The 16,029-nt window shown below is 44.5% G+C and overlaps 1 protein-coding gene across 1 annotated transcript in view; it reads right to left on the bottom strand.

Moving 5' to 3' along the window:
• RYR3 (ryanodine receptor 3) overlaps positions 1 to 16,029 on the bottom strand; it is a 502,250-nt gene that overhangs the window by 222,721 nt on the left and 263,500 nt on the right. The window contains exons 15-18 of the mRNA XM_082736877.1: positions 14,990 to 15,085; positions 12,859 to 12,977; positions 4,825 to 4,958; positions 2,623 to 2,864 (exon numbers count right to left, since the gene is read on the bottom strand). Of these exons, the coding sequence (XP_082593003.1) occupies positions 2,623 to 2,864; positions 4,825 to 4,958; positions 12,859 to 12,977; positions 14,990 to 15,085 (591 nt within the window). The remainder of the gene's footprint in view (positions 1 to 2,622; positions 2,865 to 4,824; positions 4,959 to 12,858; positions 12,978 to 14,989; positions 15,086 to 16,029) is intronic.

Raw genomic sequence — 16,029 nt, 5'->3', positions numbered from 1 at the left:
GTTTAAAGTTAATGGATCTGTGTATTTACATCTCAAGGAAAGGAGAAAACTTGTCACGGTGAGTTTCCAGCCTCTCTCCTTTGCCATCCTCCACTCCTTCCTGTAGTAAGCTAAAATATCATTTCCATTTCATTTCTTCATCCAACAATTATCTTTTTTCATCAGATAGTCTGAAATTCACTGTTGTCCTGGTGGGAGTCATTAACAGAGACCTTATTTCTTCTGCTGGGGCACACGTTGGCATATTTACCTGCCATGCCTTCTGCCAGATATATTTTCCCTGTGTGCTGGTTAGAGAATTCAGAATGATGCCAGACCCAAGGAAGTTTTGTGTTTTAAGGAGCACGAAAGACATAAGTCTTGTGGACACTGTTTTCTCCACATCTCATGAGATGCTCAGGACTGAGACGATGAAGCTGTTTGAATACAGCTCCCCACTGAGCAGGGAGCCCGATGCGGGACTTGATCCCAGAACCTTGGGATCATGACCTGAGCTGAAGGCAGATGCTTAACCAACTGGTGCCGACCTATATGGCATTGTATTACTAAGTGTGGGTAATGTCCAGAGAGCTGCAATCAGCATTTGAAGTGCCGAGTCCCAAGTCCCTTTCCTCTATCACCAATCGGAAAGGCCACTGCTAGTGATGACTGGCGTGGGCTCGGCACATCCAGCTTCCAGTCTTCTGAGGAGATAGGACAAGAGGGGTGACAGGAGTGCTGCACACTCCTGGAATGATCCACAACTAGATGGATGTTCAGAGTCTGAAATGCCAATAGTAGTCTCTTCTGAATGCACTGCGTTCTCTATCTCCTGACCTGCTGATGTATTCATTATACATATTTTGTGAAGGGACATACCAAATGCACCATGCAGTGCTACAAAATTTGGGAAGGACTGAGGAAAACTTTTCCTTTGAGAATGGTTTCTCTTTGAAACAGGTCCAGTCTGCCTCACCTAATGGTCTAGGTGTCCTTCACATTTCCTTAACCAATCCCCAGCATTCTCTTCAGGTGTAGCCTGGGATGGCAGCTTGCGTTATGGTGACAAGATGGCAGGAGATGAGCAGCACCCAGTGGGGGGTGGGGGGGATTTATTTTCTCAAGTTAATTCCACTCATTCTCTCAGAGATTCAACCCTACCAAATTCAGATGTAGATGCGAACCAGGATAAGAACTCTTTCTTTTCAGATCACTTCCTCTGACACAGCTTTCTGAGAATGTTATGACATCCACTGATAACCTACACTAAAGGCCACTCCTGTACAGCCAGACACGGGCTCCACGATCCAAGAATGGAAGAACCACCCTGACTCCCCATGAAATAGAACCGGGAAAAGGTAAGTTGGGAGGATAAGAGAACAACAAGACAAGGCTTTCGCTTCACTCATCCTGCCATTTTGCAGCTGCTTTTGTCTGCACCATGCTGTCCCCTGGGACACACAAAATGCGGACAGGCATTTTTTTCTTCCTGCCAATGATCCAGGATAAATAAATAAACAAATAAGTTGAAAGCAATTCTAAAAATTTTTAAATGTTTCTACTGAAGGTACAACACACAAAAAACTTAAAAAAAAAAAAACAACCCCATATGGACTAACTGAAAATACAGACCAACCATAAGAAATGTCATCAGAAGCCAAGCTGATGGTTTTAGCCTGAAGGCTGAGGGAGGAAGGAAAATGTGAGGGGTTATGGAGTTCCCCATCTAAAATACATAGGTTTGTGTTGTAGAGACAAACTTTGCCCTCGTACTGGATTAGGGGAAGAATATGTGTCATGGTTTCTTACATAAGAGGCACGCTTACATAAGGGATTTCTAGAAGGGACACAATGACTCCAATCTCAGGTGTGTGAAACATACAGATACAACATGCTGTGGATGACAGACGGAGCAGCTAGAACTCTGGGTCTGGGTGAAAGCCTCAAACTCCGATCTCTATTTTCATCCAAGCAGCATCTCATCCATTCCCCCAGGCATAGGCCATGGACATGTTTGGGGAAAGCATCTGTGTCTTTTGAAAAAGGAAGCTTCGTGTGTTTTTAAAATGACTGGCATTTACGATATGTCAGGCACCGATCCAGACATTTTATGAAGTGTATTATGAAGCATCATGCTGCACTGACATAACAACGGACTTGATCAGATCTGGATCCTTCGCTGTGTGACTGCGACACATTTCTGACGTATCTTTGTGTTGTTTTCCACATATGCAAGATGAGGTCAATATTACCTCCATTAAGGGATCATTGTCAAAATAAAGTGAGGAAAAACAATGTATGAAAGGTGTGCAGCTTACTGCCCAGTAAAGAAAGGTTGAGTCTCTTTCTCTGCTTGGCTATATAGTCCTGAAAACCCTATGCAATAATGTCTGCATGATACAGACACTGAGCTTGAGAGTGGTTGTGGGATCCACACTGGGTCACACACCTGGAAGTACTAGAATCATGGTTTCAAAGCAGGACAGTCTCACGTCAGGTCTGATGCTCTTCCCACCATCTAATTCATTGAGATTCCTGCTTCTGTATCATTTCAACAGGTAACGATCATTGCAGCCTGAACAATTCAAGCTTCACTCATCCTCAAAAAGAGACAAGGGGCAGAGGCTCTGACAAGGTGCTCACCTGACCAAAGGTGGAGTCCATCAAAGCCATAGGAGTAGAGGTCATCACCGACACCATTGCCTCCCCATCCTTCTCCCCCACCAGGGTATGGAGCATAGCCGGAGGAGGAGGCCCAGCCCACCCGCAGGTGTGTGGGCTCAGCTGTTAGGAAGGGATCCACCTGGTCGATAATCAGCTCGAAGTACCACTTCTTGTACTGCGCCGAGCCCTCGGCAACTCCCAGGAAGATGTTGGGCCGAATGCTGAAATGAAACATGGAACAAGTGGCGTCTACAGACTCTTAGGCACCGAGAAAAACAGAGAGCAAGTTGAGTAAGATCCCAGGGCACACTGTGAACTGAAGTCAAGAGCAATTTGTGTTTTTGTATTCTTCTTCTTTTAATTAATTAATTTTTCATTAACATCTATTATTTGCCCCAGGGGTACAGGTCTGTGAATCATCAGTCTTACACATTTCACAGCACTCACCATAGCACATACCCTCCCCAATGTGCTTAGAGCCTCTAACACTTGATCAAGTTCTTAGTGGGAGGTGTCAGGACATTAATTCTATTTAAAAATATAAAGAATGTCTCCTTATTCCATTGAAGGCAACCAACATTTGCTGAGTATCGACCTTGGGTAAAACATGCGAAAATGTTGCGGAGCTGTGTAACTACAGAACCCTTGTTTCTTTCTTTAAGTGGAAGAACTAATTCACTCAAGTCCCATCTCCTGAGGAATTGGTCCAACCATCCCTATTCTCACAGCAGCAGCTTTTCAACTAAGCATTACTTATAAGAATGGCCTCTTGAAAGCATTAAAAATCACTATAAGAAGAAAGCAAGACAAGAAAGAAAGAAGGAAAGAAAGAGAGTGAGAGAGAGAGAGAGAAAGAAAGGGAAAGAAAAAAGGAGGGGGAAAGACAGACAGATGCCAAGCAGAGAAAGACAAATACTGCATGCAACTTCTTATATGTGAAACCAAAAAAAAAAATTCAAACTCCTAGAAACAGAGAGTAGACAAGTGGATGCCAGGGGTTGAGGAGGAGGGTGGGATTAAGAGAAGTTAGTAAAAGCAAACAGACTTCCAGTTATAAGATGCATAAAGTCCGAGGATCAAATTATAACATGGTAACTGTAGTTGATCAACTAACACTGTATTGTGCAACTGAACTTTGCCAAGAGAGTGGAACTTAAATGTTTTCACACACACAGAAGAGGTAAATACATGAGGTCAAGGATTTATTAATGAACCTATGGGGCAAACACTTTCATGTATATGTATAGTAAATCATCACATTCTACACTTTAAATAACTTACAATTTTGTTCGTTATTTATGCCTCAATAAATGAAGCTGAAAAAAAAAATAAAATTCAACCTAAAAAGGCAAAAAAGGGGAGAGAGGAACAGAAGTCACTTTTGGCCAACTTGTTACGGGCTGGAGGATTTCATATATCCAGTAAAATTGTTAGAAGCTCAGGACAAAGCATTTGGAGCTTCTCTCCAATTGGAATGCTATTCTTAGATGTCCACTCTTCTGTGCTGGGGGCTGTGCCCCATTCTGGGTAGGCAACAGAAAACCAGACAAGTACCAAAACAAAGTCTATGTGGATGGTTCAGGTCTGCTCTGCACTTCAGAGAAGTTCTTTCCTCACCATGTAGATTAGGGAGTGAGCCTAGGCAGAAAATTCCTCAAGAACCTTAGGCCTGCCTGACACAAGGCCAGTGAGTTCACATGACTTCCATGAGCTGCATTACAGACCAGCAGGCTAGGATTCTGTGTGAGCCCAGGATGTTCATCCTGGCCTTGGCAGATAACCCTTGGGTCAATGACGATGGGCCATAGGATGCAAAAAACCACAGGAACAACATGGGACATCCATTCTATTAAAAGATTTTAAGAAAAAAAAATGTGGTTTATTAAAATAAAATTGAATACGTTACAAAGAATGTACAAGATCTATGTTAAAGTAGAACATGCAACATAGCAGACCACTTCCGGTCAAATTCCTCAGCCTTCAGGTGGAACATATACTCCACTGAAGTTTGAAACTCTGTGAAAGGGGTTGGAGTACAAGGCCCTAAAACAGTACACATCTGTCCCTATCTCCTCTCCCACGTCGACTTCACCAGGAATATGATGGGTAGGCAGCGCTAGCCCTCTTCCTTTCCTGTCTGGAAACAAGATGGACACTTTGGGACGACGGTGGGGGCCTTACCTGGTCACATCATTAATTAGCCGTGTCTGCAGGAGCAAGTTCCTCCGGGGCAGCAAGTTGTCACAAATCAGATTCTGGTTGGCTCTGACAGCAACCCCATTGCAGAGACAGAGGGAACACAGCACGTCCAGAACCTGCAACAGGATACATCCCCCCAAACCTCAGAACCACCAGGAGGGCACTGTGGGCAGGACTTGACTGCCAAGAGGCAGGAAGGAAGCAGGCCTCCTGAAGGAGGGGACTGGTGATGATGAGGCAAAGCAGAGGGCAAAGCAGAAGCTGACACCCTGCATGCCCTCCCCAGCCCTGGGATAAATGTGACACTCCTCAGGTACTCCCCGCTGTCCTAAAGGAAGAACAATTAGTTAACCTGTAGGAATCAAGATCCTGAGTCTCCCTCAGTTTACTTACAAAAGCCTTAGCAATAGCATCCAAAAGGGGATGCAAATACAATTAAATGTCTTTATACCCTGCAGCCCATTCACAGATACTTGAAGTGGGCAGAGAGTAGAATATTTCTCCAGGAAGTTCCCCACTATCTAAATGTTAATGCCTTACTAGAGAGGTCGACAACCTTAATTTGACAATGGTAAGGCTTCTGGTATCCCGAGAGTCTTTAGTATGTGAAAGCTCTTTTGGAAAACTCCCTTTTTCCTTACCTCCCCCAACCCCATAGGATATAATCAGTGCACAAAATCACAACTGAAGTGCAGCAGTGCTTTCTGCCCACAGATCCTGTCTCCTGTGCTGTAATAAACCACCATTCTCTCAAGAATTCTTTCTTGGTCATCAGCTCCCAACTCCACCCCACTGTACCTCACCTCTATTCCAAAACCCCATCAGTGACAAGCCGGAGGACCTATTCCAAGTCAAGGGCACCCCACCTCCCTCACCAGGCATCAGTGAGCCATGTTGGAACCTGCTGCCTCTTAGGAAATGAAGCTGGCTTTCTTCTAACCTCTCTGCCCTCATCTTAGCCACCCTGCACCCCCCAAACTAGGTGTGTTCCCTGTAATCACTATTCTGCTCAAACAGGCGGGAGTCTGAGCTCTGAAGACGACTGTCTAAGTTACTATCCTAGCCACGGCAGGACTAGGCTGAGATGAGGCATCGAGAGTGCGAAGTCCAGGCTTGACACTCTCTTGGAGTCGTGCATGAGCAGGGGCAAGCACTAGAAGGGCCTTCACTGGCTTTAAGCCCAAGTTTGTGCTCCCACCCGGCCTCGGCAGCTCTCGGTGCTAGCCTTAGCAGGCATGCATACAACTCTTTTATGAAAAGCACCGTTGAAAAGAAAACCACAGACTCAAAATGGCATCGCTTAGATTAGGGTCCCATGTCAGTAAACCAAGACTCACTACGTAACCTAACAGCAGTTTCAAGCACCTAGGAATGTAACCTTTAACCAGTCAACATGGAAAGCTCCTGGTCAGCTCTAGGAAGTTTCCTGATACACGCCATCTGTTCCCCTAAGGAGGGCAACACTGCGTACAACAAATGGATTCTTTGCTAGTAATCCCCCCCCTCCACCGCTGCCCTCTACCTTAAAGAAAAACCTTTCCTTCTCTGTAGTCCTTTGGAGCTCCCCTCTACTGCTAAAAGGGATGCTGCCCAATTCATGAATCAGTTAATAAAGCCAATTCAATCTTTAAAATTTCTTTGGTTGAACTTTTGTTATTTAATAGCACTAGACTCCCTTTCGGCCAAGGTCATGTAGCAGGCCTGGGAACCTCCAGTAGGTCAGCAGAACGGATAAGAGGGCAGATCCCAGTTCTTGGGTCTCTGGCTGTGATAACGTCAAAATTCATTAAGATACCCATCTATTCCCACAAACTGGTATTCAAAAACCTTCTACCCCTAGAGGGAGAACAGAACTTTCAAGAGCCCAAATGGCCCTCGAAGCTATGAGACCAGTCACCAAGCCACTTCTCCTCTTTGTTTTCCAGCCAAGCTAGAAATGGAAAGAGCCCCCCTGCCTCCCACCCACTGTCTCCTTGGGCTGTATCCTCTGGCGTTCCAATTTTGTGTTCCTGTATTGACAGAGCAAACTGTGCTGGGCCAGGCCTGGCTCCTCCCTCTCTTTCCTACCAGGAGGAATGTGCAAACAGCAGTCCATAAATAACCAGCACGAACGCTAGTGGCATCTCAGTCTTTCAAAGTGGCCGCTAAGACTCAGTGCTTAGTGGGGTTGGATGACTCCAGGTTGTTGGCATTAGTATCCATAATTCTCACAAACCAATTTTCTACCTGACTCCCTGAATGTCAATTCCGCTCCAGAGTAATACAAAGCACATTTATGGGACAAGTAGAAAAGAATCCCAACGGCGCTCTAATGGAGAGCCCTCACCACTGGTGCCCTGTGAAACATATTGACCGTGGAACTGGAAATCCAGAGGATAATTTCTCATTCTAAGAAAAGAGCCATAGATGGTCAGGAAATTAAATACTTATGATCCAGCCTATCACACATTGTCATCCATCCTGCCTCAGAGTGAAGGTTCCGGGAGCTTTGCTGTCGGAGCGAGAGGGAGAGCCGAGCTTAATCCGCACACAATAGGAAAAACCAGGAGGAAAAAGGCTCTGTGAGAAGCACTAGATGAACACAGTGCCTCACCTCTAAATAAATGATGTCATAAAGCAATGGGGCTGACATGGTTCAGGCTTTGTTTTATTTTAACTTTATTTTTTAAAATTTATTTTTAAAATCTTATTTATTTGACAGAGAGATCACAAGTAGGCAGAGACGGGGAAAAAGGATTCCTGCTAAGCAGAGAGCCTGATGCGGGGCTTGATCCCAAGACACTGAGATCATGACCCGAACCGAAGTCAGAGGCTTTAACCCACTGAGCCACCCAGGCACCCCTGTTTTAACATTATTTTTAAATTTAAATTTTTAAAAGGTTTTATTTACTTGAGAGAGAAAGAGAGAGAGAACACAAGGAGGGGGAGCTGCAGAGGGAGAGGGAGAAGCAGACTCCCTGCTGAGCAGGGAGCCCCATGTGGAGCTCAATCCCAGGGCCCTGGGATCATGACCTGAGCAGAAGGCAGACACTTAACTGACTGAGCCCCCCAGACACTCCTAGGCTCTATTTTAGAAGGCATTTCTCAGGGTAAATTAGGGGAATGGGGCCAAACTTTTTTTTCTTAAAAAGCTTAAATGGATTCTTTTAAAGGTGAAGGGAGTGTAGACAACATGAGCCCACCACAGGGGAATGCACAAGCATTGAACCTAGGGGTCATATATACTTCTGATGGAGAGGGACGTGTGGCCAGCTGTGGTAGGTACTGCTCAGCAAGTCACCACATTCCATTTCCTTCTAGTCCTGAGCCCACAGCGGCTACAATTCCCAGCCACCCTTGCAGGGACGTGGCATCATGTGACTGAGTTGTGGGCACTGGAAAGTGAGTGGATATCACCTAAAACGTCTACATAGTCCCTCTTGCACTCACACTCTCTTTCTAGCTGGATGTAGAGATTAGGAAAGATAACAAAGTCTTACTCCAACTGTGACCCAGCAGTACTAGCATTACCTAGGATTTTGCCAGAAATGCAGGGGTTTAGGAGCATCCCCCGACCCCTGCCAGACTTACCAGCGGAGAATCTTCATATTAACATGATGGGTAAGCACAGTGCCTTCTGAGAAGCCCTGTTCTAAAGGATGAAAGGACTGGAGCCCTCCCACTGAGTGGCCTAGGGCTGTGATGTGGAAAAAGCAATCTTCCTTATGAGAATTTGGGGTTGTTCATTTTAGGAGTTACGCTTCTATCTATACCCTGGCCCAATGTGAGAATTTCCCTGGCTCATTCTGTGGAGGCCATCAGCTTCTGCTTGTCATCCTGTTCTGTTACTGACACCTCAGTTCATTCAACATCCTCCCCGTTTGTTTTTTTAGCTCCACTAGTCTTTACCCCAAACATAGGCTTATGTGGGAATTCTCCTTTAAAAATAAACACCTACTGGGTGTGGTGCATAAACAATGAATTTTGGATCACTGAAAAAAATTAAATTAAGAAAATAAAAAGAAAAAAAAATACCTAATGTATATCCATGGAAACCTCATTTGGCTGTTGCATTCTGTCCTTTAGCTTCTGTCTATAAACAGCTCCATGCTAAAATGTATTTATTCTGTGTAAATGCTATAAAGATGCTAATTGTACTTATTCTGTGATTTTTTAAAAAATCAAGTCCTAGATTGGAAAATGAGGATTTTGAAGCCTCTGAGGAACATATTTTTTTCTTGTTGTGGATGTGAACTGGGTGGCTGGAAATATTTCTTTATTGCCTTGGCTGCCTGGGAGCTCAGGGATGATTCAGCAACTTTGTGGGAGTTGATGGTTTGCTTACCTGTGTTCTATCCTTCCCCCAACCTAGGCCAAACCTTCAATTCTGTTCTATACTTTCTCAGGATCCATGATGATCCTATTTTACCATACACATTTTTTTTTCCCCCACAAGTGGCTCCAAATCCTTACAGAAAAACAAAAAACAAAAAAGCCAAAAACCAACTTTTATCTGGGGTGCCTGGGTGGCTGTCAGTTAAGCAGCTGCCTTCAGCTCAGGTTATAATCCCAGGGTCCTGGGATGGAGCCCTGCATGGGGCTCCCTGCTCAGCAGAGAGCCTGCTTCTCCCTCTTCTTCTCTGCTTACTTGTGCTCTCCACCTTTCTGTCAAATAAATAAAATCTTTAAAAAATTTTTTATCTGTGCCAATGTTGAGGAGATCTAGAGTAAGGTAGGTTTGGGGGCAAATAAAAAGATCATATTGTATTTTTATTATCAAATGCTTAGTCCATGGGAAAGTCAGAAGATGACTTACAGGGTCTGATAATTGTTCTTTTTATCAAAAAATAAAATCAGTGCTACTAACAGAGAGTAAGATGGGAATGGACTCTGGCTTGAGTCATTCATTCTTTTTATTCATGTATTACACCTTTAACAAACATGGATCAAGTGCCTGCCATGTATAACATAAGACCCTGGCACTGGGAGGAATGCAAAGCTGGTCGCTGCCTTGAAGGATCTTCGAGTCTGTGAGAGACATCTATGTGTAGGAAGGGCAGAGTGGAGCCACCAAGTAATGGAGTGCTAGCTGCATAAGATTTGAAATGGGGAGACCATGTTCAACTGGAACCAGAAAAAGCTTCATGGAGTCAGTGGCATTTGAGTAAAATATTGAAAGGCAGACAGAACTGTGATGGGTCCTGGAAAACTAAGAAGTGAGGAGATAGGGAGCAATCTGCAAGAGCCAAGTCACGGAGAGGTCGAGGGACAGAGGACCCTGAGAGAAAGGCTTGTTCCCAGTGTACACTTCCCTATCCTTTTCACTCCAAAGATTCGGTTCTTTTCTTCAAACTTCCTGATCTTTGCTTGATCATGATTTAGATGAGTGGCAATGTCTTCCATGGCAGGGAGAAGAGCTAACAAGTGAAAAATCTCAGAGGCGAGGAAGCATACTACTGTAAACACTCTCTGTTCTCAACTTGCAATTAGAGTTGGAGTGGCACAAAAAGGGGCTCATCAAACCCATGAGATGTCCAACCCTTTTATTTTTTTAATAAAAAAAGAAAAATGTCACGACCCTGAAGACCATGGATGGACCCATAGGGACATTCAAATTCCAGTCTCAGAAATGCTAGCTTGTATAAAAATGCCTTCTACTTACAAATTCTTCCCTGCATGGTTTTGTATTTAGAGAGCTGTAAAAATAAGAACACAAAATTAAAAATATTCCCGCAGAACATGCGGACCCCAAAGAACAAGCTCAGAGAATGCAGTTTGAGAAACACTGGGAAGAATGTGAAACTGTGAGTGGGAGACCCAAAGTCTGGTTCTAGTCTGTCATGAATTAGCTGGGTGGCCCCCTGGCAGATGGCTTCACATCTCAGGGCCCACGTGCCATCCCTGCTTCGGCCACTGTCAAGTGGAAATGAGAACGCTACTTCCTGGGGTCATCCAGGAAGGACAAAGGAAAACACCTGTGAACTCAGAGGGCAGTACCTGGCATTTGTCAAAGGCAAAATCAACGATCGCGATCGTCATCGTCATCATTACTGTTGCCGTTATTGGAAGAGCTGGGAGGTGCCTGGTTTTGAAAATGCTTTATATTCTCAGTCCCTGTCCTCAAGGAAAACTAAGTGAAGAGATCAGACACATGTGAAAACCCAGGACTTGAGAAAAAGGAGTGGTCTGAAGAGCAAAACACCACACGTTGGTATTTTCCAAGCAAAGAGAAAACATCCTAGCGGAAGTCTGGCCTCTCCATTGTTTACCAAGCTATGCAAGGAGCCCTGGTGATGATCTGAGACAGATTTCTCTTGGAAAACAAATTTTATCCACTCCCATCATTTTTAAGGGAAGGTCTGAATGCATGGCAAGCCAACCTTCATCCAAAAATCCACCAAAAGAAAAAATAGGGATCTACCCCTGAGGAGCCTTTTATGTACCTAGAACATACTGCCTGAAGTTTCCCAACACCACCGGAATTTCTCAAACAGCACCTTGGCTCTAGGAGATGAAAGGCTGCTCTGGTAGTCTGCAGGGATCACATATCAGGCCAGTTATTGATTTGTAGCAAAGTCCTTTGGCTCAACTTGGCCTCCCATTTCTCCACTTTGGAATGGGCCAAATAGTCATCCACTTGCCACCAAGTGCCATCCATTACACGCTTTGTGGCTTCTGGCTCACAGATGCCATAACAAAGCTGGTTATTCATTAAGCACGTTATGTGGTATGATCACAAAGAAGACCCAGGAGCAACGAAACGAGAGAGCAGCTTTTCTCCCGTCAGTGGGCTCCCACTGACATCTGTATGTACCTCATGGCTCAGACCGCGTGTTACTTGGGTGCTTATCAATTACTCTTATTATGCTTTGCAGACAGGAAGGAACAGATGCGGGTCTGATGCTGGGGCCTCCTGCCTGCCTTTGATTTACCACATTCAGGAAAGCAATTACAGGAGCCACATTCTTCTTTCTCTTCTTTGCCAAGCAATTCCACCGATACTAAGGACCATGGCTTTCTTGCTTCCTAAGGGAGACACACCTCAGCGAAGCTGCGGAGGCTCACTCTCCCAGACCCCCCCTGAGAGTGTCTCAAAAGAGTAGTGCCCCGAGATGAGGAGGCCCAGCGACCAAGCTGAGTTTTCTCCACTGTGTAGGTGCACAGCTGCTGCCCCTTATGTCACTGGCTCTTGAAATACTCTCCCTCAGCCTGAGGACCCCCCAGATCACTCATTCATCAGAGCAGTACACCCCCCACCCCCGGCTACAGGGCAGATATTGAAAGCCCAAGAAAAAACACATTTTAATAGACCTTCTGTGAAGACTGTTCTAAGACATAGGATTCCATAAAATTAGAGAGGCAGAATTTTAAGGCATCTCAAAAAATCCATAGAGCTTTCCACCTTAGTAAATGAAGTGGCATTCTTTCCATTGCGCAGAGGGTATCACTGAGGCCCCAAAGCACACAGCTGTTTTGTATCAAAGGGAAGGGCTGGCAGCTTCAGTCCTCTTGCCTGCTCATGTAGATTCATTTACATCACACAGTTTGACTCAGGATAAATCTGATTTCATTTATGAACAAGCCAGTTGCCAAGACGTCCTATACTAGTCTTATCTGATTTTTGTGTATCTTCTTTATACAGCTTGGTATTAGCTATTCCAGTACTGAGTTCCTGGGCCGAGGGTGGGAGCCAGTCCTGCAGCTGGCCTTGCCTAGACCCTCCTAGCTCAGTGCCTCCCCCTCATTGGCTATGTGCTCAGGGCTGAAGACAATGACCCGGGCTTGGAAAGTGGAGACACAGAGAGAACATGCAAGACCCAGTGTAACTGTCTGGCTTGGAGTGTGCTCCTAGGTAAGGAAGGCTCTTTCGGAGCCTCAGTTTCCCAAGGTCAACTCTTCTCCTCCACCCCACCCCCAAATCAAAGCCAAGAAAGAGATTCGTCCACATGCTCTCAGTAATAAATACTGCTTATGAAGCATTGGGGAGGGAAATGTCAGGTCAAGTCCATCATTGTTTGGGTTCTTTCTGACACCTACCTTGTGATTCCGCCCATGCTTATCCAACAGGGAGATGATGGACTTGATGTGGCCCTCGGCTATCAGATTTAAGGCTTCTGGGCTTTCAATCAAGATGCAGTGCAAAACTTCCAAGATACCTGCATGAATGTCACAAAAAATCAGCCGGACATGAAATGACCATCATCTATAAACCTAAATTATGAGAAAAGACCATCCTGAGGGGACAGGATATTATCCGTTCCTTGGCTGTATTAAATATCTCCAGCCAGAAGAAAGACTGTGGCCGTGTCTGGCAGACTTCAGGAGCCTCGGCAGCCTACCTTGTTTGTAATTTAGAGGGGAGTTTTGTTTAGCACTGACCGTACCTCCCTTCCTCCTGGACAAAGATATGCATCCTTCTATGTCAAAATACAGAGAAGCAGCAGGTGAAATAAGCCAGAGAAAAACAAATACCAGATGACTTCACTCCTACGTGGAATTTAAGAACTAAAACAAAGAAAAAAGAGACTTGACTATGAAGAACTAGTGGTTACCAAAGGGAAGGTGGGTGGGGAAGGGGTGAAGACTGCATCCTGAGGAGCCCGGAGTACAGTGTGAAATTGATGACTACGTTCCACACCTGAAATGGATATGACACTATGTCAGCCATACTTCAATTAAAAAAAGGAAAAAATGGGACGCCTAGGTGGCTCAGTTGCTTGGACGACTGCCTTCGGCTCAGGTCATGATCCCGGAGTCCCGGGATCGAGTCCCGCATCGGGCTCCCAGCTGCATGGGGAGTCTGCTTCTCCCTCTGACCTTCTCCTCGCTCATGCTCTCTCTCACTGTCTCTCTCTCTCAAATAAATAAATAAAATCTTAAAAAAAAAAAGGAAAAAATTATAGAGAAGTGACTGTAAAAATTGAATTCTTAATTTGGTCAAGCCAAGCAACACCTAAGTTTAAATATATCTAAACAAGCAAATGCCCAGTTGAAAACAAATTCTCAAGATCCTTCAAGTAATTTAGAAAGTATCTGGAGTTTTCCTTGAATGAGAATTTTTCTGAGAACCACCCCAGAAATTATTTTCATTTCATAATGCACTGCTGTATCAAGCAAACTATAAGTATACCAAACGAAGACTACTTGTTTTGCCCCTTTTCTCGGAATGCTGTGTGGTTTTTCGTATTAAGCGAAAACTGAAGAAAAGCTAGCTGGTACCCCCAGAGCCCGGCACACACAAGGGCAAAGCACCATGATGGAAATATAAGGGAAGTGGTTGGCCTATGTCCTTATTGGTTTTACTGAGAAAATTCCGCTTGGTCTGTATTTCTCGAGGCTTTTATAAATTACTATGAAATATAATCTGGCCCATGGAGGAGGCACTGAAGAAGACGGAGGCTTGGGAAGACACAGGTGTAGGTGGATGGATAGTCCTTAAGAGAGCTTTCCTTTGGTCTGTCTGTTCAAGCTCCAGCCATCTCTAGACAATGAAAAAAGCATCAAACCTCTCAGTATCCCAGAGAGGGGCCCACATTTGTCATGTCCACTCATCTCTGAGGAAGACAACTGCTGAGCCTTACTGCAGTCACTTAACCATGATAAACTCTCCCTGGCTCAGATTCTCTGTGCGCCATCAAGAAGGGTTGTAGATAGGGCGTCAAGGGTGATCGAGGTTGGCAACAGGGGGGAGAGAGGGACAATCATTTCCTCCTCTCCCATGGTCATTGTTCAGTCTGCTTCTGACCAAACAGTCAGGAGAAGCATGTCCAGAGAGGACTTAGAAACCCAGAGAACAAGAGTGCAGGCAGCAAGGGAAGAGACCAGGAAACTGAGTGGGGGATGGGGAGGGGTGGTGGTGATCAAAAGATCCATGGGGTGGAGATGAACACACAAAGTAAAAAATGAAACAGAAAAGGAAATCACTGAAGTCTAGCTTACTGTTGTTAAATAAAGCCAGAGCGAAGCCAGGAGGATTTAGGACTTTCTTTTTGTTGGGAGTAATTATTTGCAGATTGTTGTTGATTCAGTGGAAGAAAGAATTATTCAAGGATTCAACTCTTTTACTCTTTCTTTCTTTCTTTCTTTCTTTCTTTCTTTCTTTCTTTCTTTCTTTTTTACGCAAAGGGGGAAACCCCACCTTCTGCAGTTGTTTCCTGCCACTTCTTACCTGAGGAAGATTCTAGTCTGTCCAGTTTGCTGATTAGCCAATCGAGGTTGTTGGAGAACTGAGCGCAGTTGTTTCTGTTTCCACGAATGAGAGCAGCTGCAAAGAAGGAAATGTTTGAGCATGTAGGTTAAAGGACACGGGGATGAGCATAAGAATTTGGGAAGCTGTCAAATACTTAACTGCTTAGCAACTAAAAGGAACTGAGTGTAACAATCTTCCCCTTCCAAGCTCTTGGATACAATTGTTCCTATATTTGGAAGAGTAAAAATCTACCATTCACTCAAATATTCCAGAGAATTTATGCACTGAACACCTGTCTACTTGCTGGGAACAGAGCAGTATGAACACAACAGCAAATCCCCTGCCTTTATGAAGAAGGTGAAAGAGACAATGAACACACAAATTCATAAAATTACTTCAGATAGCAACAAGAAAAATATCTGCTTGGTTACTGGTTTAAAAACTCCATTCTTTGCAGTGTTTTCTTAACCCTAGCTAGAGATTTGCAATTTTCCATGCTAAGGGAGGCATCCCAGTGAAAACAGCCGGGAAATTTGGTTAAACTAATAGGCGAATAATAAGGAAACATGAAACTCTAAAATATCTAAGTCATATCAGCATGTGACCATGATTCCCAAAGTGTGGGTCCCAGGACTAGAATGTGTCACCTGAGAAATTGTTGGAAATGCAAATTCTCTGGCCTTACCCCAGATTTGAATCTGAATCTGAACCTCTGGGGAGGGGACCCAGCATCAGTGTCTTAACCAACTCTCCACTTGATTCTAACGCCTGCTCATGTTTGAGAACCACTGGTAGATGATATTGCTAAGGGAGGGAGAGAATTTTCTATCAGTAGATTTTCACCAAGCTAGACCCATATAACAGCCCTCCATAGACCTGGCCTCTGCCACAGATCCATGTAAACTGGGCCCACACACTTGTTCTTTATGCTTTTGGTTTTCAAAGATAGGTTTTACAGATGCTTGAAAGATATTTGGATAAGGAAAGGACTTCCTCCGGACCTCTGCTTTGTATCTCCA

Source organism: Mustela nivalis (assembly GCF_964662115.1).
Source record: "Mustela nivalis genome assembly, chromosome: 6".
Lineage (NCBI taxonomy): Eukaryota > Metazoa > Chordata > Mammalia > Carnivora > Mustelidae > Mustela > Mustela nivalis.
The sequence above is the reverse complement of the archived record's forward strand: the minus strand, read 5'-3'. Positions and strand labels throughout refer to the sequence as shown.